Genomic DNA, 22,955 nt, shown 5'->3' on the forward strand with positions numbered 1-22,955 from the left:
ACGCTTCTAAATATTCGTTTGTTGTAATTTTTTTCTCCAAATATTCCTGCTGCTCGTCTGTTAACATGTTAGTATTTACATTCTTAAGGAATTCATCAATCGACAAGCCACCCTGTTGACAAGAGTCTCTATCATAAAGATTGGCATAAAAGCTATGAATCTCTGTCATTATTTGTTTCGGATCCATTATGTATTCATCATTAAACCCCCACTAACTTTCTAATACAACTTTTTTTCTTTTTGGAATTTTCTAAGTTCAAAAAGTACTTATTACTTTTCTCGCCATATTGGTACCAATTTACTCTCGAGCGAATTATTGCTCCTTGCGCTATATAATTAGCTTCTTGGGTACCCCTCTAGGGTAGTCCAGTCATAAATTCAATCAATCCTCTGCAATACAAATTGAATTCCCATGGGACATTCCCTATTATTCTATGATTTCATTGGCTTCATTATGCTCCCTTGGGATGTGCAACTTATATAAGTAAGTGCAATTTTGCCGGCTTCAACAGCCAATGATGTATTTGTTGGAACATTGCATGTGCAACTGCACAGAGCAACAACAATTAATGTTGTTGACTTCTCTTGTGTTGTTGAGTAAAAGTCAATATGCCTATTTGAAGGTTGAAGGAAACTCTCCTTGCAGGATACCTCGTGTTAGATGCTGTTTGACCATGTTTACTTGAAATGCTCTCTTAACAAACCGTAGCTATTTTCAGGATTCCTAAAGTCTGGCCCTCAATCATGCATGAAAACAAGAGCTGCAACTGCCTTCTTCAACACTTCTTCATGCTTTTCACAGTTAATTCTCAAGAAGCATTCTTAATGTAATAAATTTAAATAAATGTAATATGTACCTTTCCAGTAGTTGTATGGTTTTCTTGCATACATGTTACTACCTAATGTGTTCTTCTCTGTGATTAGTAGCATTAACTGAACTTAAAAAGTCAAGCCAATATGGTTATGTGTTCTTCAGTCACTCATGCTCATACATGCTGAATTTGCCACTCACCCCATAGACTGAGGCTTTTCGTGGCCAATGAAATGAACAGAATACAGCAACATTTATTAAGAATTCCATCCGTCCAGAGGCAAACCAGTCGGCTATTAATTTTATAAGTGCAGCTTAGAATAAAATTTGAACCAGGGACTACATAACTTGGATGAAATTCAACGAGTGGGGCAGGTCTTGAACTCTGAATCCCTGGAATTCAAGGCAAGTGCCCTAACCACTGGGCCACATGGCTTCCTTTGTAAAAATTTGGAGGTACATGTACATGTATGTTACTGATACTCAGTGTCTATAATAGACAATTATTTAAATTGTCCAGTTAAGTGCATTAGGATTACCTCTACACTTCATTTATACTCCCACATTTCTTATATACATGTATAGATTTCTTTCATTCATTGAGTCCTTTCACAGGAACAAATGAGGCCAACAAATTGACCTGCTCCCATCTGTGTGGCTTCATACAACTGTAGCTCAGTTGGTAGCGCATTGCACCAGCATTGCAGATGTCATTAATTTTGTTCGCCTCCCTTTTGTCTATAAGACACAATTGCTTGAATTATTCATTGAAGCGTGATGATGACTTTGACATTTCGTCAAAACATGTAAACCGTACTTCTAATAATTATTACATGTAATGACTGGTAATCAAAGATAGATCATTCATTTCTCTGTAACTCTGAGTTTCTTGCGGCTTACGCCACGATCATCAGACTGTTTTTATTTCGATGAAAAACATGCCCTTTATGAAAAGGGTTTTGGTGAATAATAATTAACAAGTGAACCAATGATAATAGAGGGAGGCACAATAGGCTTATTGTTCATTGGTTTCGCAGGTAATACTTGTTTTTGTGGCAGCACTTTGAAATTATTTCGGATCGTTTGTTTATCAAGGTAGATTTGTCTGCTGTGATAATAGCAAATTTCTCAGCAAGGCAGAGGTTGCAATTTCTTGATTTCCCATTGTAAGCAGTTGTTTTGTGAATGGCTGACCACCAAAGGGATTAGGGGGTGTTAGAGTACTTCAGTTTCCATATGTGCTTGGAAAGTTTTGTGCTGTTGGCATAGGCTTTGTTTCGGAATGAAAGGGAGTGCTGTGTGAATCTTTGTTTAAAGGTTCCTTCAGTTAGGCCGATGTAATTCTTGCCCTACTTGTTCTTGTTTGTGGTGACATTTGTGTTGTAAATTAGGGAGGAAATGAGGCAGTTGTTGTATAAGGGGAAGGTTTGTTTGTTTTTGCAGTTGCACTTGCAATCTTGGGTGGTTGGGGAGGGGTTTAGGATTTTTCGGTTGTGCTTCTTGAAGATGGTTTCCATATTGTCCATGCAACTGTAGCTGATGGTGTTTTTGTTACAGATTTTGTAGTATATGCTTCCAGTCCGCTGGGGGTAAATTGATCATTGTAAAGCGCCTTTGAGACGTTGTGATAAGGGCGCTATATAAATGCTCCACTTTACTTTTACTTTACTTGTGGGATCTGGGAAAGTGTTTCTGGACGAGTGTGAGAAAGGTCTTACTGACGTTAGATTGGACACCTTTGCTGAAGGGAGGATTGAACCGGATTGTCTGCCTTCCTCTGTTTGCATGATTGGGATGATGAGAGGGAGAAGGTGTGGCTGGCCTGAGGTAATAGAGATGGGTGCTGTACCCACTGGACTTCAGTGCGTTCTCGTATTTGGGTTTTCGTTTTATTGAAGGCTTCTTTGTCGAGGGAGAGATCACAGATTTGCTGGTTGATAAATTGCAGAAGGTGCTTGATGATGGAAGGTGGGTGGTTGGATTTGGCGTGGATGTTTAGAGGTTCGTTGTTTGGTTCCCTGTAGGGGTAGAATGTTCCCTTAGTTAGGTTGAGTGAGATGTCAAGGAAGTCAACTATTTTGAGTTTGCTTTTAATTGAGATACATGTAGATAGGCCATGCTGCTTGAGGTGGCTTGTTGTTGTTCTCCTGAAGTGGTCTGCTTTGGGACCTAACACGTTCTTTAGTAAGGCTAGGCCGTTGTCTCTGTATTGGCTGATGTTGGAATTGCCGGTCTTTTTGCTGAGAGTGTCCAGGATTAAAAGCCCTACGAATTCACATATTTCAGCTCCTTTGTACAGCTGTAGCTCCCCATGGTGACATTGAACATGTTGTTTGCTTTCTTTTGCCAGGCGGTGTTGTTGTCGAAGTGCAGGGATCTTCGGCAATGCATGATGATGTTGATGTCTTGGTCAGAGATTGTAGGAGGGGTTCTGTGATAGAGGGGTAGAAGTTGTCAATGTCGAAGACAGTGAACGAGTGCTTGTGTTTATCGGGGATGCTGCTGAACCATTAAATGACATTTTTCCATTGATCCAGGGAAGTTTTCTGTATGATGCGGTTGCTATTAAACTTTACGGAGGTCACTCTCTTTTGTGGTCTTTTGGAGTGATAAAAGCTTTTCTGGCTGAGAAGTTTGAGAAAATTATTTTAGTTTTGATAGTTAGTGTTGTTTTAGTTTGATAGTTAATGTTGCCGTTCATGTGGTTCTGGAAGGCACAGATTGTACAGGTACCTTTCACAATCTCATCTGTTGGAATCAATTAAAAATTCACGGTTTGTGTGTACTCTTTTTCAGGGGTCTGGATGAAGAAATAAGAACTGTCGTCAGGGGACAGACCAATATTGGCCATGAAGGAAGACAGGTCAGGGAACTGTACATGTTCCATCAGCCCCACATTCTCATGCACTGTGACAAATAAATTATTCTGTCTACTGCTTAATTAGACTTCTAAAAAAATTGATTAATAATTTACTAATCAAGGCTGCTGCCTAAGAAAATTTTTCCACAACCCTTTGGGCTTCCAACATTAAAAGTTAGTAGCCTGAGTAATTTTTTCAAGAGCCCAGAGAGAATTAACTAAAAGTGAGGATGAATCACCTTGTGATAAGTTAGGTGCCCGTTTGGGCTACTCATTCAGAAATTTGGTCACCTGCGCTCACAAGTAAGGTGCCCCAGGCGACTTGGCGGCCGTTAGGCAGCAGTCTTGCTAATATGTAAATAAATTAACCCTAACCCAAACCTACCCCTAACCCCACTAATATTGTGCATTGTAAGGCATTTTAACAGGAAAGAAAGTCAGAAATCATATATAAATCAAAGTAAAATTAATCTATATCACATTTTATGTATTGAATAATTTATTGATGAAATCAAATAGTTATTTTGCTTTTTCTTTGTGGGTTACTAATAAGATGAATTAATTTAATTTATCTGCAGGCCCTTGATGAAGCCAAAGAAGCCATTCATCAGTTGTTTGCAAAAATTATTGATATAAAAGAGAAAGCTGATAAATCTGAACAAATGGTAACGTCTCTAATTCACAATGACTGGTTTATGGAACTCACTGCAAAATCACTCTGCAAGTTACAGTGCATGTATTTTCTTGGGTATAAGATGCAGCATTTTTTACAAAGAAAATTCAACTTTTGTCCTTGAAGTGCTACTATGATCATATTTTTATCCCTTGAATTTTTAGGTTTATCACATAGAATTTCATGAAAGGTTAAAAACGTGGTTTACCATTTGGAAATATCTGCATTGGTTCCGGAGATATTAAAGTTTGAAAAATATGTAAAATATGCAAATGAGAGGACTGATGATGTCATTCACTCAACACAATATAACATCAAGTAAGAAAATAGAGCTATCTCCGAGTTGGTCAATTTTAAGCAGAAACCATTGAAACTTGGTAGGCTAATAGTTCTACAGGCAACACATCTACTGCTATAAAGAAATTAGTTACCATGGCAACTCACTCTTTTCCATTGTCCTCCAACCTGATTTCAATATTTTTTGGTGATCTTAAGCTAGAAAACATTTAACAAGGCCACAAACATGACTTAACATATTGATATGCTTGCTGGATCATGCAGATTAAGCACCATTGGCAAATATCAAAATAGAACGCCAAAAGTGGCCAGCAAAGCCTTTAATATCAGGGAGGTCTGGATCCCAGTATATTGCCATGGTAACAAAACTGGTGTGCTCATATTGCGGAGCAAAGGAACTAGAATCTTACTGCAAAGAATCAAGCATTTCTGATAAAAATTGGCAGACATATCTTTTTTCATTCTATTTGATCAAAATTCGGTTGAGTTTACGATGTCATCACTTGGCTAATTTGCATATTTTAAAAACTTGAATATCTCTGTAACAAAAAGAGATACTTGAAAATAGTAAGCAGCATTCTTGTTCTTGTGCAGACTACTTGTTCATGTCTTAAAAATATTGGCCTAGATAGGAAAGATGCGAATTTTGTCATATTAGCACTTCATTTCTTATTTTAAGCCCATTGCAGTGATCAATACTCTAGTTTAAATTTTTTTCCCCGTAAGATGGACACATGTGAATATTGCTCTGTCTAATGCTAGTAGGTTTAGTAGGTTTTACTCTGCCTAATGCCAGAGATATAGATCTACAATGTATGTCCACTCAAAAGCTATGTCCCTTTTAACCCTTTTCTTCGTGAGGGTAGCTATTGTAGATTTTACTCTGTCCAATGCTGGACGATTTTACTCGTCATTGAGGAACTGAAAAAGGCAGGTACAAAAGTCAAACTGGATCAACTTGAATCTCACCTCAGATTGATCTCAAAAAAATTAAAGGTAAGGCCTTGAGAAATCACCCTAACCCTAATCTTTTAGCTAACCTCTGTGAAATTGGGGCAAATGTCAAATAGTCTTGGCTTACAAAACCGTCTTTCATTCGATCCGAAGTAAGTGATCTGAGTTGATCCAGTCCGGCTTTTGTTCCTGCCCAGCTGAAAAGGGTTAGCTGTAGCAACATCAAGGTTGACTAAAAAATGATGACAATTCCCCCTTAACCTATTGACCCCTGGGAGTGAGACTTGACTGTCTAATGCGACAACTCGGGGTGTCCTCATTTGAGGTGTCAATGGATAATTAAAAAAGAGGGTTTGTTTGCACTGGCCAAAACAAAGTTTTTGTATTTCGTGAATCAGTGACACGTGGCAATTGCTGTTTCACTGACTTCTTTTCTAAAACAGCAGAGCCCAGTACTTCAGGTTTTTCATTGTTACTTGTAAAATTAGCAAATTTTCTTTGACCTTGATTTTTTTTTTCAAAAAAGATGCCTGTTCAATAACATTGACCATTTTAAAGCATAGCAGCTTGTTTTGATGTCCCTTTTCTATTCATTTGAGGTAACTTAAAGTTTGGTTTCAGTGTAGCTCTTGATTGCTTTTAATTTTGATTTGCTATGATAACCCCTCAATGAAAGTCTGAACCCTAAATCAATCAAATGATTTTTCAATGTGGTCTCTAAATGAGATATTTGTACAATCGTTAAACGCACATACATCATTTACATGCAAAAAATAGTATTCTTCTTCAGTACAGCACACAGATTGTTGTGGACTTACATACAAACTTGTATTATGCTGGAAGTGTCGTAGGGATGTGAATCTTAGTATCTGTTGCAAGCATTAAAACTGCAGGGAGGGTGATGTTGCATACCCTCAGGATGTCTCTCTTTGTCTTTGTATTCAGCATCCTCTTGTCTTATTATCCTGACACTTTGGTATTGTATGCTTTCTGAGCTGGTTGGTGTCCATTTTCATTAGGTGCCCAAACCACTTAATCCTCTGTCCATCAAAGTGGCAGCAGATTGGTGCTGCCCCTTCCATTTCTCTGATCTTGTTGACAACCAATTTATAGAAACATTCTCTTTCGCAGGTGCTAATTTTGCACTCTAGCCTTTTTGTGAGTGATCCTGTTTGGCCTTGGTATGTTAAGATAGGGATAACAATAATTTAAAAATAATCAGAACTCAATTATTATAATTATTGAGTTGACGACCTTAAGTTTGCTTTTGTTTCCATGGGGATGCTGGCATGTGTGAGAAGTGGGGCTTCTAGGAAGTTTATCTCATTAGTTTTCTGTTTCCTTCAGTTGTTTCTTGCTCAATCTATCCCAAGACGCCCATCCTCTGTTAAGATGCTGTCAGCCGTAACAATCATTAAAATTTTTCCAGACCCTGAAAGGTGTGGAACAAAAACCTCCTCCACTGCATCTCAACCTACACTCTGTCTCAAGCCTATCTGGCATTTACAGTACTGCTTATTTCTGTAGGTAAAAGAAATAACAAGAGATATAAAACAGCTGGATAATGCAAAAAGACATCTAACAAGCTCCATAACCACTTTGAACCATCTTCACATGTTGGTTGGTGGCGTAGACACTCTGATGTAAGTAACAAGAATTATAAATAATTATTTTTTGAAAGATTGTGAAAATTGTTTCAAACTTGTCATGGGAGACCATAACGTGGTGGATGAATGACTGCATTACTTCAATATGTAGTCAAGCTCATAAAATCTTAAAAATCCACCTCTGCCCTTTGAAATTGTTGTGCTCATTACAAACAAGGACACATGGTGCAGCATTGTTGTTCACTCTCCACAGGGGCACCACTGCTGTTGTGCTGCCACTCTCCACAGGAGCACCTTGAAAAAGGAGGTTGTCCAATACACACAGAGTCGGGTGACGACATGTTAAGCGGAAGTCGTGGTGTTTGCGGAAGTAAAGTAACAGGAAGTTGCTATTTGAAAGAGGGTTCAAGGAACTTTCAAAAAATGTTGATGGGTCGTGACGACCCGTCTAGTTCGCGACGAGCAGCCATTTGAAAAGTTGACCTGACTTTTGAAAATGTCAGGTTGTGATGTGTTTGTGAATTACAATTCAGGCGATGAGGCCATCTGAAAATGGTGACGGGTTGTGACGACCTGTCTAGTTCATGATGAGGCATCATGTGAAAGTCGACCTTACTATTGGAAATGTCAGGTGGTGAGAGACTAAAAAATTCGCGTATGGAAGATACTGGAGGCGGTGAGGCCGCCTGAAAATGTTGACGGGTCGGGACGACCCATCTAGTTTGTGACGGGACATCATTTGAAAAGTCGACCCGACTGTTGGAAATGTCAGGTGTTGAGCGGCTTAGAAAAAAACTGTAACAAAAAAACTTGTTTGTGAAGTGCAGTGAGGCCGTCTGAAAATGGTGACAGGTCATGACAACCCGTCTAGTTCATGACGAGCCATCATTTGACAAGTTGACCTGACTTTTGGAAATGTCAGGTGGTGAGAGACTTCGAAAAAAAAACTGTAGAAGAGAAGTGTGGTTTAGGATTTTTTAACAGTATGGTCACTCCAGGGCTTATGAAAAGCAAGTTTTAGAGGCAATATTGGTTAAGTACCTTGTGTGTTAGGAAATAATTATTCCACTTGTTTAATAACGTGTTGTAGTACGAATGCATTAATGAGGTGAGTATTAATAACTATAAGTGTGCACTCGTTTTTATTTGGTCAGTCAATTTGTCATCGAGGTGAATGGTTGGTAATCTTAATCCACCGGGACACCGTTATTTCTTTTTTAAATATTTATGTTAGTCTTTTGCGATTGTCGCATAATACTGAAGCGCAAGACATGATAGTAAAAAGTGCTGCGGCTGTCAGCTTACAAACTTTAAGGTGGCTGCAAACGAATTTGGCGGGACTGTGTTGTAGGTTTGTTACTGTGTTTGATCCCCTGGGAGTGATGTGTTAAAGGATGCAAAAGTCATGAAATGAATTGTGATGATGCGTTCTTCCAGCAGATTGGGATCCCGTTTTTCATGAAGAGTTTAAATCTGTTAACGACTTCGACACGTTTTGGTGATTACTATTGGGCAAAAGTTCTAAAGAATTTTGCTTTTGTAGCAGTAGTGCTGGTTTACATTTATTTGTGGAGGTTCTGCAACATGAATGCATAATTTCTTGCGGCCGAACAGGGGCTGGAAAAATGTGGGCAGTTGTTTGTAACTATATATATTGGGCATATGTGTTTTAATGAGTAGTTGTGTGGAAGGGGTTTTTTCAAGGTAAAAGTAGCTCTTAGAATTTGTATATGGTAGAGTAAGGCATAGTAGAATTTTAAGTCTGACTTTCCAAATTAAAGATACAAAAAGTCATTGGGATACGGTGTTGGTGCTGGTGACTTGTTAAGCTGGAAATAACTGAAAATGCTCCTATAATAGTTACTTTTTACTTAGATATAGGGAACTAATGATTTTGCAAATATCATTAATATTGCTTCTGTGTGAAGGATGGAATTGTTGGAAAAGAACTTGTACAGCATTTCGTTACTGTGTTACCGGTATCAGCCACTTTCTCGTTGCAATATCATAGGAGTGTTTGTTCTTACACAGTATTAAGTGTTTTGAAAGTAACACTTTGCATTGGGAATTGAAGAATTTGAAACAGTCACTGTGTTTGCGCGTAACCCACCCTGACAACTTGCTGCTCAGAAACAGAAATAATGACGGACTGTAATAGCACTCCGAAATGATGAATTCCTCGTTCTTTAAAGCGTACAATGTAGCAGAATCGCTGCACATGCTTCCTCAAAACATCCAAGCGTAGCGAAACTCACCACAAGCTTCCTAAAAGCATAATAATAATAACAACATTTATTTATACCAGGCAAATTCAACTATGCAGTTTTCAAATGCGCCTTACAATAAAAGAACAATATATTACCAGCATATAAAATATAACACTATATATTAGTCAAAATTACATGAATGAATAATTATCTAGTCTATAAATTACAATACTACCAGTATATCAGAAAAAGCTTTTTCAAAAAAGATGAGTCTTCAAATTAGATTTAAGGTAATTCCTTGCATTGCGCATCGCTACTGCGCACGATTTTTGCGTCATTAGCGCGCGCACATTAGCACGTGCGCGTACAAAACGCAAGAGATTTCCCTCGAACTAAGCCCGATAGCAAAAAAATGCTCCTTTTCTCTCAAACGAGCACGGTGACCCCCGATTTTTTTCCAGGTATTTGCTAAGAACAATGTAAGAACGTATTTGAAGAAGAAAAAAAGTTTAATAGTAGAACATGAATTTTTTTGAAAAACAGTACCATGCTGGGTGTATTTTGGCCAAGGCGAGGACTTCAAGCTAACCACGGAACTGTCCCAAAAAGTGCACTATTCCTACAACCAGGCAATCAAAAACGGCGTAAATGAAGCAATATTGCTTATATGAATAAAAGAACCTTTATTTTCAAAATAAAATTTTGTATCTTTCAAGTAAGCTAGACTTAATTCTGTATGAAGGTGATTCGAATTTTTAACGCGCAATCAGTAAAAATGCCCCATTTTAAGAGCCTGCTGACGCGTAAACGAGCACGGTGACCCCCTTTTTTTATTGCATTTTTTTAATGTTCATATCATGAATGTTAATTATGCCAAGTTTCCAAAAAAGTTTGATAGTAGAACAATTTCAAGGGAATTACCTTAAGAACTTTAAATTTGGAAGTGCATCTAAGATCTAACAGAAGATTATTCCACAGTTGGCTCGATCGCCAAGAGTAGGGAGAATCCTGAAATCTGGATTTGAAAGCAGATATTTGTTATTTGATCTGAGGCTGTAGGAAGAATTAGGTTTAAAATTTACGAGAGGTGATAAATAATTAGGAGCTGTACCATGGATTGCTCTGTGAGTCAGGATTATAATAATCTTATAATCTATTCTAAACGTTACAGGTAGCCAGTGTAATTTGTATAATATAGGTGTGATATGGCAATACCGTGGTGCTAGATATAGGACTCTTGCAGCTGCGTTTTGAACATGCTGCAGCAGTTTAGTGAGAGCGCAGTATTCTGTGTAAAAGTGAATTACAATAGTCCAATCTGCTTGTGATGAAAGCGTGGATTAATTTATTGGCAGATTCTATACTTAGATATTTTCTGACGTGTCTAATATTGTGAAGATGAAAAAAAGCATGCCTACACGTTTTGGTTATGTTGAAGTTCAGGTTAAAATGGCAGTCAAACCAGGCCCCTTTAAGTTTCTAAGGAGTTCTGTGCTTGGAGAGATGATGGATTCACCAATAGTTAGAGTAGGGCGTTTGGTTTTCTGTAGCTGTGCCTTCGTCCCAATGAGCATAAACTCTGTCTTGGAATCATTGATCATGAGTTTATCATTGATGATCCAGTTGCGGATGTCACAGAGGCATGCTTCCATTGCTGCAATGGCAGCGCCTTGATTGGAATCATCATTTGGATTGAAAGCCAGATAGATACCAGTATTATCGGCATAACTGTGTGCTATTGGCAGGTGCTGGCTAATCACATCAAATAGCTCACTGGTGTATAGGGAGAACAGCATTGGGCCGAGACAGGAGCCCTGTGGCACACCAAACTTCAAATCAAAACTGTCCGACTTTGCACTGCCAATTACAATGTGCTGAGATCTATTCAACAGATAGGATTTGAACCACGTTACTGCTTGATTTTTAAGTCCAAATTTGTATTCCAGGCGCCGCAGTAATGTGTCATGGTTTACTGTGTCAAAGCAGCGCTTAAATCTAGGAACACTAGTAATGTGACTTGTTGCTGAATTTACTTTGAATTTACTTTGAATTTGAATTTACTTTGAATTAACTTTGTTACTTTGAATTTACTATTGCTGAATGTACTATTCTGTACAGTGTTTATAGTTGTTCATCCAAAATTATTGGTCAATGTCTTGTTCGTTTGTAGCGAAATTAATACCCCAGGTGACAACATGCTGCTGCTCAGAAATGTTGTATGCCTGGTTTTTAAAGAGTTTCAGCTAAAATACTGTTACGTGCGTGAACAACTATGAACGTTGTCCAGGATAGCACTTACAAATTTACAAATGTTGTCAGAGTACTAACGTCACTACAAACACGAATGAACAAAATATTCACCCATTTGTAAGTGCTATTCTGTACGGTGTTTATAGTTGTTCATGCACATATCGGTATTTAAGCCGCCACTCTGAGAACATGGCATACAACATTCCTGAGCAGGATGTTTTTAGGGTATTAATTTCGCTAACAACAAACTTAACATTCGTAAATTGTGGGTGCATTGTGGACAACATTTATACAATCATGTAGTTGTTCATGCACGTATCGGTATTTTAGCCGCCACTCTTTGAGAACAAGGCATACAACATTTCTGAGCAGCGCATTGTCAGTGGCATTAATTTCGTTTCGAACGGATGAAGCATTCACCTTTTATAGACGCTTTTAGGAAGCGTGCAGTGATTTCGCTACACTCGATGCTTTTAGGAAGTATGCGGTGATTTTGCTACGCTTCAAGAACAAAGCATTCAACATTACGGAGCACTATTACAGTCAGTCATTATTTCTGTTTCTGAGCAGCATGTTGTCGGGCTATTAAGGACACATTCGCAACATTTGTGAATGCTATTCTAGTCATTGTTTATAATTGTCTATGCGTATATCGATATTTTAGTTGCTACTCTTTGGGAACGAAGCATGCAACATTTTTGAGCAGCATGGCCTCCTGTGTTCATCGAAGTTTTTGTCTTTCTCTCACCACCTGACACTTCCAATTGTCGGGTTGACTTTTCAAATAACGGGTCGTCACAACCTGATCAGATCATCACGATAAGTCAAGATATTTGAAGCTGCCCCAGGCGGTTTGACTTCTGGCATTAAAGCTTAGTTCCTTTTTAAACTTCACAACCTGACATCCGGTGAGTCAGGCCATCAACAGCAATTGACGACCCGACTCAGTTCATGTATATTGGACATGTGTAGAGGAACCAAGAGACTAGAACCAACGAACTTGTAAACTGTTGCACTTAACCCATTGACTTTCCCCCTCCCCCATTGATGAGAAAATCCTCTGACGTTAGACAAGAGTAAAATCTATTAAGTTGCACTCCCAGGGGTCAGGGGATTAAAGGGGTCATGGTTTTTCAGTGGAGGTTTAGTTTGTCAATCCATTGACTCCTGAACGACCCCCACTGATACCACAGTTAGACAGAGTAAAATCTATGAAGTCTTGCTCCTAGGGGTCAATGGGTTAATGTAATACTGCTTTGACTGAGTAGTGTCTTTCTGACACAATTAAATTTGCATCATTTATTTCTCTTGCTTTGTTCATAGGAATCTAACAAGAAAGCGACATTATGGAGAGGTGGCTAATTTGCTTCAAGGTGTTCTTAATGTCCTTGAACACTTTAAGAAGTACTTTGGAATCACACAGATTCGACAGCTTGCTGACAAGTGGGTGTTTCTTGTCTTCCCATACACAGCAGCAAAATTTCCTGTCATATTGAATAATTCATTTATTTGCCTTCCCTACTAGCTAGCTTTAGTTTGCTGAGCTGACGAGTATGGCAAAAGAAACCTTTGCCATGGGTCAAAATTTGCTATGTTGAGCATGCGCGGGAGGTCGTGAGTTCAACTCCGGCCAGACCAACACTCAGGGTCTTTAAATAAAGGAGGAGAAAGTGCTGCCTTTGTAATTGCATCTCCAAATGGTTAGACTCTCTAGTCTCCTCGGATAAGGACGATAAGCCGGAGGTCCCGTCTCACAACCCTTCAATGTTCATAATCCTGTGGGATGTAAAAGAACCCGCACACTTGTCATAAAGAGTAGGTCATGTAGTTCCCAGTGTTGTGGTCTGGTCTTTCTGGTCTGGATAAGGTAGGGTGGAGCACCTCGCATAGGACCTCGAGTCCTGTTCGTGCTCCTTCCCTCTGGGCAGGTTTGCCCAGTATAAGAGACAAAACCAGATGTCTCGTAAAACAAACATGCACAGCAACGATGTAGCGACCAAATCCCCACGTGATATTTCATGTTGTGTGAGCTCACTTTAATAACAACAGCGGAATTACTGTGAAGGAATGTGCAGGACACGGTGGCCTAAAGTTACAGTCAGCAAACATATCATGGCGCATGCGATTTGAAGAGTGCTGTCCAAGGTTGTGGAGGGCGGTTGGATCAAAGTGAATTTCGAGCCATGGTAGTGGTACATGTATCTTTTCCTATACTTGTCAGCCCAGCAAACACAAGAAAAATTAATACCTCTGCTAGCATGGAATTATTTGCCTGGTTCAAAATCAATGTAATTACAGCACATGTACAAGAAGAAGTCAGCAATGAGAGAGGATTATTTTTGTTGTTTCGCTTTCAGAGTCAAACAAATACAGAATGAACTTGGGGCTCAGATATTGGCAGATTTTGAAGATGCCTTGTCAGTTAAAGGTGTTAAGGTAACTGAAGTTTTGACATTTTTGTAAGTGTTTAGCTCAGTCTGCAGTTGGCTATCACAAGAGTAGGGTTTCAAATCTTGCATGAGAATATTACCACCTGAAGTTCATACAGTGTCATTCAGTGATTTTTTGTACTTAGCAATTAATACAATGATAGAAATCATACTGGTACATGTAACTTATTTTTATATCCTCACATTTTGAAACCTGTATTTTGTTATTTCTTTGTATATGTCATTGAGTGAAACTTCATGACAGTACAGTTGAACCGTAATTTTCTGGACCTCGATTATCCAGACTTTTCTCTGGTCCCAATTTTGTCGTGAATAATTATTAGTAATGATTAAGATCCGTAGCCATATTCTTTTTAGAACTACAGCATTGAAAAACGATCCTTTCTTTCGATAAAAGATAAAAAGTGCATAACTGTATATAATTTTGCGGTTAGATAAAGGAGAAAAAGGAACCAATTTGTCAGCTAAATATCATTAGTAAGCAGCAGATATCTGATATCTACAAGAACAAGGAAAAGATCATGAAGTTTGCAACACGTGTACACGTATTCACAATGGACAGTAAAGATGTAGACCATTATTGTTTTCCAAACGATTTGTAAATATTTTTTTCATGATTAAATGTTGCTTTCTTAATTTAATCAGTTTTTGTTCCTCATTAATATATATTCATATTCTCAATTATCTGGACAATTTCGTCTAGTCCCAACGAGTCCGGATAATCGAGGTTCGACTGTTACAGTAGTAATTAAAAGTACATGTACTGCTTCATTGGGTGAAATGACAACTGTAAAATCAGATTGCTAGGCAGGGTCCTCCATATCCTGCCTAGGACCCTTATTTTTCAGTTGTCCTTTCGCCTGTTGAAGCAACTAGTTTACTATCTTTGTCACTGGCACATGCCATCAGACCTGCACCATCTACAGTTTATGACAAGTAGTAAATTTGCAAACATCATAATGTCAGTGTCCCTGTCTTCCTTATCATCTTTATCATCCTCCTCCTCCTTCTGCTCCTCCCTTCCACACAAAGATCAAACCATTTGCAAATATCAAAGTTATGCACTTTTCTTATTTATTTATTTATTTATTTATTTAATCACTTTCATCACAACAGAGAAACAGGCTGTGGTGGGGGTCGCACAACAGAGTGAGGCTCCAAATTAAGTGCGCCCTTTTACCCTCCCAATCATGATACACAACAGAAGACGAGGTCTCTTCTTGAGACCCTAAGAAGAAGTTGAACCCTGATATAGGTGGTTTTAGTTTACTTGACAAATGCAGGGTGTTGCAAAGGATGTAGGCACAAATACCACCTGTAGAACTCTGATTTTTCAGAAATTTAGCCTATTAACTTTTTCTCAAAGTCACCAGCAGAATACTCCAAAAGGCAGATTGTTATTCTTCTGTGTAAACCCCTTCAATTCAATTATAATATTTTTATAAAATATTCATTAATTTTGTATTCATAAATAATATGTTTACCAATAATTATACAGTATAATCCTTTCTAAAGCCACCAGCAGGACCCAACTCACAGTTAGCTGAAGCTTGCCAGGTGGTTAATGTGTTGGATCCCAAAGTAAAGTAAGTCAGATGGCAACACACTCTTTTTGAAGGGTTTAGTGCACCAAATAAGTGATGAATCCTTAAGTACAGTCATGTAACCAAGGCTCTCTATTGGTGACAATGTAGGGTTTATAATTACCGGTATGGGGAAAGGCTAGAAATTTGTAAGAAACTGCGAATCAAAATCATGAAACTTACCAAATGGCTTGTCATAGTTGCCCTTAATACTCACACAGAGCTAATCAGAAAAGTAGGGGTAAACTTCACCTTCCATACAAGGAAAAACGGAAAAGTACTGGAGGAAGCTGACACCACCATCTCAGCTCCAATTGACCCAAATCCAGCAGAGTTTTCTTTCACGAAAACCGAATCCAATCAGTAAATAAACACATCTGGCTCATGGAATAAAAAGAGGCCCAAAACTCTGAAAGCAGTAAAAAAATGACTATTGGTATTTGTGGGGATCACAACCTGGTCAGTTTGAAAATGACTGTAAAACTTGGGGCACCTGTTGACGAGTAAACTAAGAGCCTTGTCATTGGCAGGGAACATAGTTTACTTATCACCCACCAGGGACCTCAAGTTTAAGTTGGGGATACTAGAGCCACTTCAGCCTTGCTGGTTGTGGTTGGACTAGTTGATGCCAATGGAACATGAACAAAGCAAAGAAAAAAAAAAGAACATGATCTTAGGTATAATTCTGACAAACAATCGTTTGTGAATGCGAACAAAAATTAATGTCACACCAACTTTCCATGTCCACAACTAGACCATACAGGGTCATATTTTCATTCTTATTCTGTCTTACAGAATCCCACTTAATCAGACAGCTTTCTTTTATCATTCAGTAGCTCTGTTCAGTGCACAAGAGCAATAATTTGGGAAAGGAAAAAGGGTGTTTGAGTCTGGTACATTTAATATTTGATAAAACACAGATGAATGTTTGGAATCGTGAGCTCATTGTTTGATTAGCAGGGTTAACCCTAACAAAATTAATAGTTGTAAAGAAAACGTTTTTATTGAATTTGAATCAGTTAACACCCACCATTCTTGGGCCCAACAAGTTTGATGATGATTTCATGGTTTGAAAACTGTAACCTCTTCAAGGCAGATTTTTCTTCTCCTATAGAAACGAGTTGCTTTCTTGGTTTGTCAAACTTCAATTAGCGGAATATCAAAAATTATTCAGTGAAACATTTGAGGTAAGTGTTTAAAACATTCTTTTTGCTACCGGTATTCCTTCAAAAAACCTATAAGTTGTCACCTTATAGGACTTTCCTTGTGTTGCCAGGTTGCATGGCTTGATAAAATTGATCGTCGTTACTCATGGCTAAAAAGAGCATTGGTAAAATTTGATGAAGACTTTCAAGGAACGTTTCCCTCAGAATGGCATGTGGAGGAGCAAATCAGTGAAGAATTCTGTAACATCACCAAGTAAGGTACCTTTGCAATAATATTCATATTCTGCAGTTCCAGTATGGAACATTGTGTGTCTTCCTTCATGACTCCACCAAAACTAGCTATACAGGCTGTCATTTTCGCATTTTCCTTGCTGCTGAACTAGCTATAGAGAGAGGCAGTTTCAGCGTACATGTACTATCAGTCTTTTCCTGGTGGGACCTAACAACTGCTCTTTTCTTTGTAAAATGTACAGTGCTGCGTTGCAGTCACTGCAAAAAAATTATGAGTTCCTGTCCCTTTTGGGTCTAAGTACTGTAATTTATGTTGGCATAATTTTTTTTTCAGAGTTTATGACATGTTTTTTCTTTATGATCGCTATACCAGTACATGTATTCTGTGTAATGCACAGATAGCATAATTTACATTATCACTAAGGGAAGAAAGAAATACACTATCCAGGCACTTCTTTCTTGTTCTCCAAAGGGAGGCAGTGTTGTCCAAACATTCACAGGCTTCACCAGCCTACTCCTGATTAAAGTAACTGGCTGCGTGCACCTGTGGTCATATTAATTTTAACCCAGATTATGTGAATTACACCAGTATTCTGATTTGATTTGCAGAAAAGATTTGTCAAAAATTATGGCCTCTAGAACACAAGATATTGATGTCAAACTCTTGCTGTTTGCTATTCAGCGAACGACTACTTTCGAGAATTTACTGGCGCAGAGATTTGTGCATCATAATTTTGAGGTGAGAAATCAGGTACAACTTCCTTTCCTTGCCAGGTGAGCTGGTGACATAATTCGGAGGACTGGGAAGAAAAATTTTAACGATGTATCTCACAACCGGGCACGGCCTCAGGTGTTGTTTCCAAACTCCCTGCAGTACATGTATTTCGATCGCCAAAACTCAACAGATCATTCCGTGTCTACCACATTTCCTGTTACTGAATGAACTTTCAAGGAGACCCGACGAGATCTAACCTCGCCTCTGCCATGTTGAATTCGAAAATAAGGCCGCGCGCAGTTGTGGGATATACATGTAGCGTTAACATTTTTCTCGAATTATGTCACCAGATCACTTGGGGAATTTTAATCCATTCACTCATCAGGCACCCTAGTAGGATACCCCCTGTTGATTAGTAAAATCGTCTGGTGTCAGAGTAAAATCTCACTCCCAGATGTGTGTGGGTTAAGAAAATGAAAGCCAGTGAAATAGGCCTTTTGCAGCAATTGGTCACGTGACCTCTTTTTCACAGACACAACTGATTCTGCTAAGTACATGAAATTATTTTTCCGGAAATAAAAGGAGCAGCTTAAAATTTGCTACCATGCCCATTTTCGTAAGTATTGTCCTTTAAAGTGGTGTTTTGACAGTTGAAAGAAAGTATAAGGATTTTTATGGGAAATGGATGATTTGCCCTCCAGTCACGCTTCAATGATTTTCATACAAATCCTTGTATTTTCCTAAGTTTTCAAACTGCTGTTAATTCTTTTTTTCGTTGATTGACAGTCTGAAAATTTCCACCCTTGAACTTTTATTCTCACTTATTTGACCCTTGGTAAGAATAGGAATCTTAGCTCCATTTCTGGCGCTTAATTATGGAAAATTCCATTGGAGGGCAAAATCTTTTCGTTCATGAGCAAAAGTATAATAATGCATGGAATTTCCAAGTGTTGAAAATGATCATAAAATCATTACCTTAATTGTTTGTATTCTGGATAAGTCAATCACGGTCTTTCCAGAGTTTTTATAAAGCCTGAGCTGCAAGTTCACCAGTTATGAATTATGTGACCAATTTGTTGCAAAAGGCCTTTTATCTCAATAATTTATTGAGTCCCTCAGATTTTAGTTAGAGTCTACTGTTTCAAGCTGTAGGTTTGTTTTTGTTGTTTGCTTGCTGTAGTACAGTCATACATGTACATGTACAGGCTGTAGTTAAGAAGGATCACATGTTTCAAGCTGTATATTTGGTATCAAGTTTTCAGTTGGAATGTTTTTGGTTTGAGAAGGTGAAGCATGTTCCAAAGTGTGTGTTGTGACCATGCTGTGAAACAATTATCAGTTGAATATCATCACTGACAGTGAAAGGATTGTGATTAAAGTTTCAGAAACAATGGGGAATGCATTTGGATTTTGAACTTGTCCTGGAAAACCCTGAGGTTGTCATTCCTGAATAGTCATTTTTTCCAGTTGTTGAAGCTACATGTACACAAATCTACATTATTTCTTCAGATTGCTTGCAATTTCCCAGTCACTTCACATGTACTGATTAAGCAATTATAGAGGACGTTTTCCGTGTTTCCATAGCGTCATCTAAACACGAGAGGGAGTTGGGAGAATTCAAGACAGTTATACGTCAAGGGTTTGCATAACTGTCAAGAATTCTCCCAACTCGCCCCGAGTGTTTAGATGAGGCTATGGAAACAAGGAAAAAAGTCCTGCCTTGCTTTTATAAAATATAAAACTTTAAAGATACATGTAATATGACAAATGAAGGAAATGCTGGTTTTTTTACTTCTTTCTTGATACACGCTCATATTTCCTACCAGCCAATCAAAAGTTACGTCTGACAACACGTAACCATTCAAAATTCATGTGATGTCATGGCCGTGTTTCCATACTCTCATCTAAATACGGCTATCGACCAATGACAGTGTGCATACTATCCTAATTAGTTTATAATTAATAGTAGCATTATAGTTCCAGGGACATCTATGAGTTAACGCTTTAAATACAATAATAAAGTATTCTCATTTGTCTCAATGTCACAATGCTTAAGCGAGTGGGCAGATTACAAAAAATCACCAGTCGTCACCTTGCCTGACGTGTTAAAAGAATTTATTTGGAACAATAAGTTTATGTGTTCACGAAAAAAGTTCCCAAGAAAGGTTTTCTCACGGTGCGTGACATATTGTCTGATGAAGGTAAACAAAAATCCTGGGGCACATTATAAAACTATAACTTAACAGGTGCGGAGTACTTTGTCCTTATGAGTGTGACGCTATCCCATTAGAGTGGAAGACCCTTTTAAAGGACATGCCAAATAACCTGCTAAGAAATTATTGAATGCCACGATAACACTTTTCCCACCTCCTCTAAAGAGGTATATTGGGATCTCATTAGAAAAATTGAGAAACCCCGGGTTTCAAAATCTAAATATGAGCAATTATTTCCGACACATGATCTACCTTGGAAGGATATTTATCTTCTCCCTAGAAGTGTCACGCTAACTCTAAATCGAGAGAATTTCAGTATAAAGTCTTAAGCAGAATTCTTGATGCAAACAAAGCCCTCCACAGAATGGGCATTGTAAATTCACTTGCGTGTACCTTTGTCAAGTATCAGACGAATCCCTGGAGCATCTATTTTTACATTGTCCAACATCAAGCGTTGTTTGGCTTTCTGTAGCTAATTGGTTGAAGAGTTTCTTTACAACAATTGATGTGTTAACAAGCACTAACATAATGTTTAGATTCTTTACAAAGGATGTGCCATTACTCAGCCATATTATATTATAATTTGGGTAAACAGCTTATTTATCAAAGCGGATATCTTAATATAAAACCTTCCCTTTCACTTCTTAAGACGAAACTAAAAAATGCTAATCAGTCAGAGTTTTTCATAGCTAAGCAAAATAACTCCATAGATATTCATAATGCCAAATGGAAAGCAATGCTCCCTTTCATTTCATGCCTCTAATTTGATAGTAAAAACTGTGTTATGTGTAGAGTACTGTATTACGTAAGTAACCTGTATTATAAGTGCTGTAAACATTGGAATTGTATCTAGAGCATTTGTATTGTTATTAGCATAATTATGTAACCTGTTTTACTATTAAAAAAAAAGGGCACTGTTTTTCAAAGATCATCCAAGGCTGAGAGAGTATTCGTGTGTTTAAAGCAAACTAGATTATATTTTCATATCATCGTTATTGCCACCTTCTTCTTTATCATTATGGTTTACCACTTTTTAAACAGGAAGAGGGAGATGCAAAAGAAAGGACCAACAAGGTTTGTCAGGCATTTCTGTTACACTATTGTGTTTGAAGTCCAGACCAACACGAAAAGCCTTTTATTTAAACTCACGAGAAAGTGCTGCCTTTTTGTTAATGGTATCTGCAATTAGTCCTCTTTCTATCAGTCTTGACTGGTGCTTGTCAGCCCCACAGGGGAAGACAGGAGTTTTTTTTTCTCCTTGAAAACTATAATTTAAAAATAATGTGTTAACTCATCATCTGCAGCTGACAATGAAAACATATAGTTACCACCCAGTCGTTTGACTTGTCTGTGTTCAGGATTTTTGTTTTTGCCCTGGTGAACCCATTTTCTATTTAACAAATTGAAAGTGGTTCAGTGTTGTCTGTACTCATATCAACATGTATTTGTCATCACAGTGGTCAAAATGTTGCGCCTTGTGAGTCCACAACAAATTTTGACCACTGTGATGATGAATATCATTGTCAATTTGTTTTTTACCACAATATTCAATGCCAAAGAACGTGTTTATTTCAAAGGGTGACCAAAATCATGACACAACTTTCTCGTAATACGATTGGTTTAGACAAAGAAAAACCCAAATGGAACTGGTTGACAAATTTTAAACTAAGAAAAAATTTCGAACCACAATATTTACATAATATTCTATATGTGTACTGCGGGGGTTAAATAAGCTTGTCTTCAAGATGTGCTCTCACTGTACCCGTGTCAACAGAGAAATACCGTAGTACTTGTGGACTACAATCCTAAAGTAGTATGCTACACATGTAAGATTTGAATGTTTTCAAGTGTCCTTGAGGCAGTTTGCAAGAACTCTCAAAACAAAAGAAGATTGTATTTTCCTTTTTGCAGCCAAAACAGCCCAAGTTCCAAGGAATCATCTCAAGATGTTTTGAGCCGCATCTCCACATCTACATCGAATCACAAGACAAGTAAGAACACAATAAATTTATGGCCAGGAAAAGTTTCTTGAACCATTTCAAATCAAATACTTTTTATCGTACATACAACCCTTGCTGCCATATAAGTAAGAAGGGACCACTGCCGATTGAATACGTTTTAATGGAAGGAAGAGACGACACCCATTAAACACTCAGTTGGGGTATTTATCTTGCAGGATCAAGAATAATTATTTATCTCAAAGTATTTTTTGTGATTTGAGAAAAAAAAACTGCTGCATTGTTTGTCCCAGGTGGGGGAAGTTTGTAGTGCTGCTTTTTTAAAGCACAGTTTGTTTGAAGCAAAATGTTCTTCCTGCGCCAACCGTACGTAATTCAGCTTCAGCTAAGGCAAATAAAGCCAACGGGAAAGGTTCAAACCATAATGTATGATGTATTGGTATGTATATTTGTTTCAAACATAATTCAGAACAAATGTTGAATCAGAGTCTTAGGCAGGATTCGAACGTATGACCTCCGAAACACTGGTTGGATGCTCCACCCATTGAGCTACAACTGTACTTGCATGGTCTCCTTGTGAACCAGGTTGTTTATCTTTGTCCTGAATGGACAATGTGTTTCTTGCTACCAAATTAAAATGATACAATGTTTTAATGACAATTTTTTATGCAAGGGCCAGCTGAACAAAGTAGAAGTGCTGTATCTTGGAAGATCTAACCAGCAAATACGAGATGTATGCTTTCTCTTTTTCCAATATTTCGTCAGGCACGGCTTGACTTCTTCAAGAATATCATTCTGTAATCCTATACCAAGTTTATAATGTATTTCAGTATATTTGTATTTCCAAATCATTTAACTCCCTGAAGTCAGGCAGTACCTGACCAAATATTGGAAAACGAGAAAATATATAACCTCACAGCCATACAGCCAGCCTGGCATCATTTTTTTATTTTTAGTCTGCAATGTTTTTAACCTTTTTT

The 22,955-nt window shown here is 38.0% G+C and overlaps 1 protein-coding gene across 1 annotated transcript in view; it reads left to right on the forward strand.

The window, feature by feature from the left end:
• LOC138045555 (vacuolar protein sorting-associated protein 53 homolog) overlaps positions 1 to 22,955 on the forward strand; it is a 53,814-nt gene that overhangs the window by 8,457 nt on the left and 22,402 nt on the right. The window contains exons 4-14 of the mRNA XM_068892101.1: positions 3,608 to 3,674; positions 4,250 to 4,336; positions 7,123 to 7,238; positions 12,983 to 13,102; positions 14,017 to 14,095; positions 15,625 to 15,695; positions 16,807 to 16,879; positions 16,969 to 17,111; positions 17,699 to 17,828; positions 21,059 to 21,091; positions 21,929 to 22,008. Of these exons, the coding sequence (XP_068748202.1) occupies positions 3,608 to 3,674; positions 4,250 to 4,336; positions 7,123 to 7,238; positions 12,983 to 13,102; positions 14,017 to 14,095; positions 15,625 to 15,695; positions 16,807 to 16,879; positions 16,969 to 17,111; positions 17,699 to 17,828; positions 21,059 to 21,091; positions 21,929 to 22,008 (999 nt within the window). The remainder of the gene's footprint in view (positions 1 to 3,607; positions 3,675 to 4,249; positions 4,337 to 7,122; positions 7,239 to 12,982; positions 13,103 to 14,016; positions 14,096 to 15,624; positions 15,696 to 16,806; positions 16,880 to 16,968; positions 17,112 to 17,698; positions 17,829 to 21,058; positions 21,092 to 21,928; positions 22,009 to 22,955) is intronic.

This window comes from Montipora capricornis, chromosome 4 (assembly GCF_036669925.1).
Source record: "Montipora capricornis isolate CH-2021 chromosome 4, ASM3666992v2, whole genome shotgun sequence".
NCBI lineage: Eukaryota > Metazoa > Cnidaria > Anthozoa > Scleractinia > Acroporidae > Montipora > Montipora capricornis.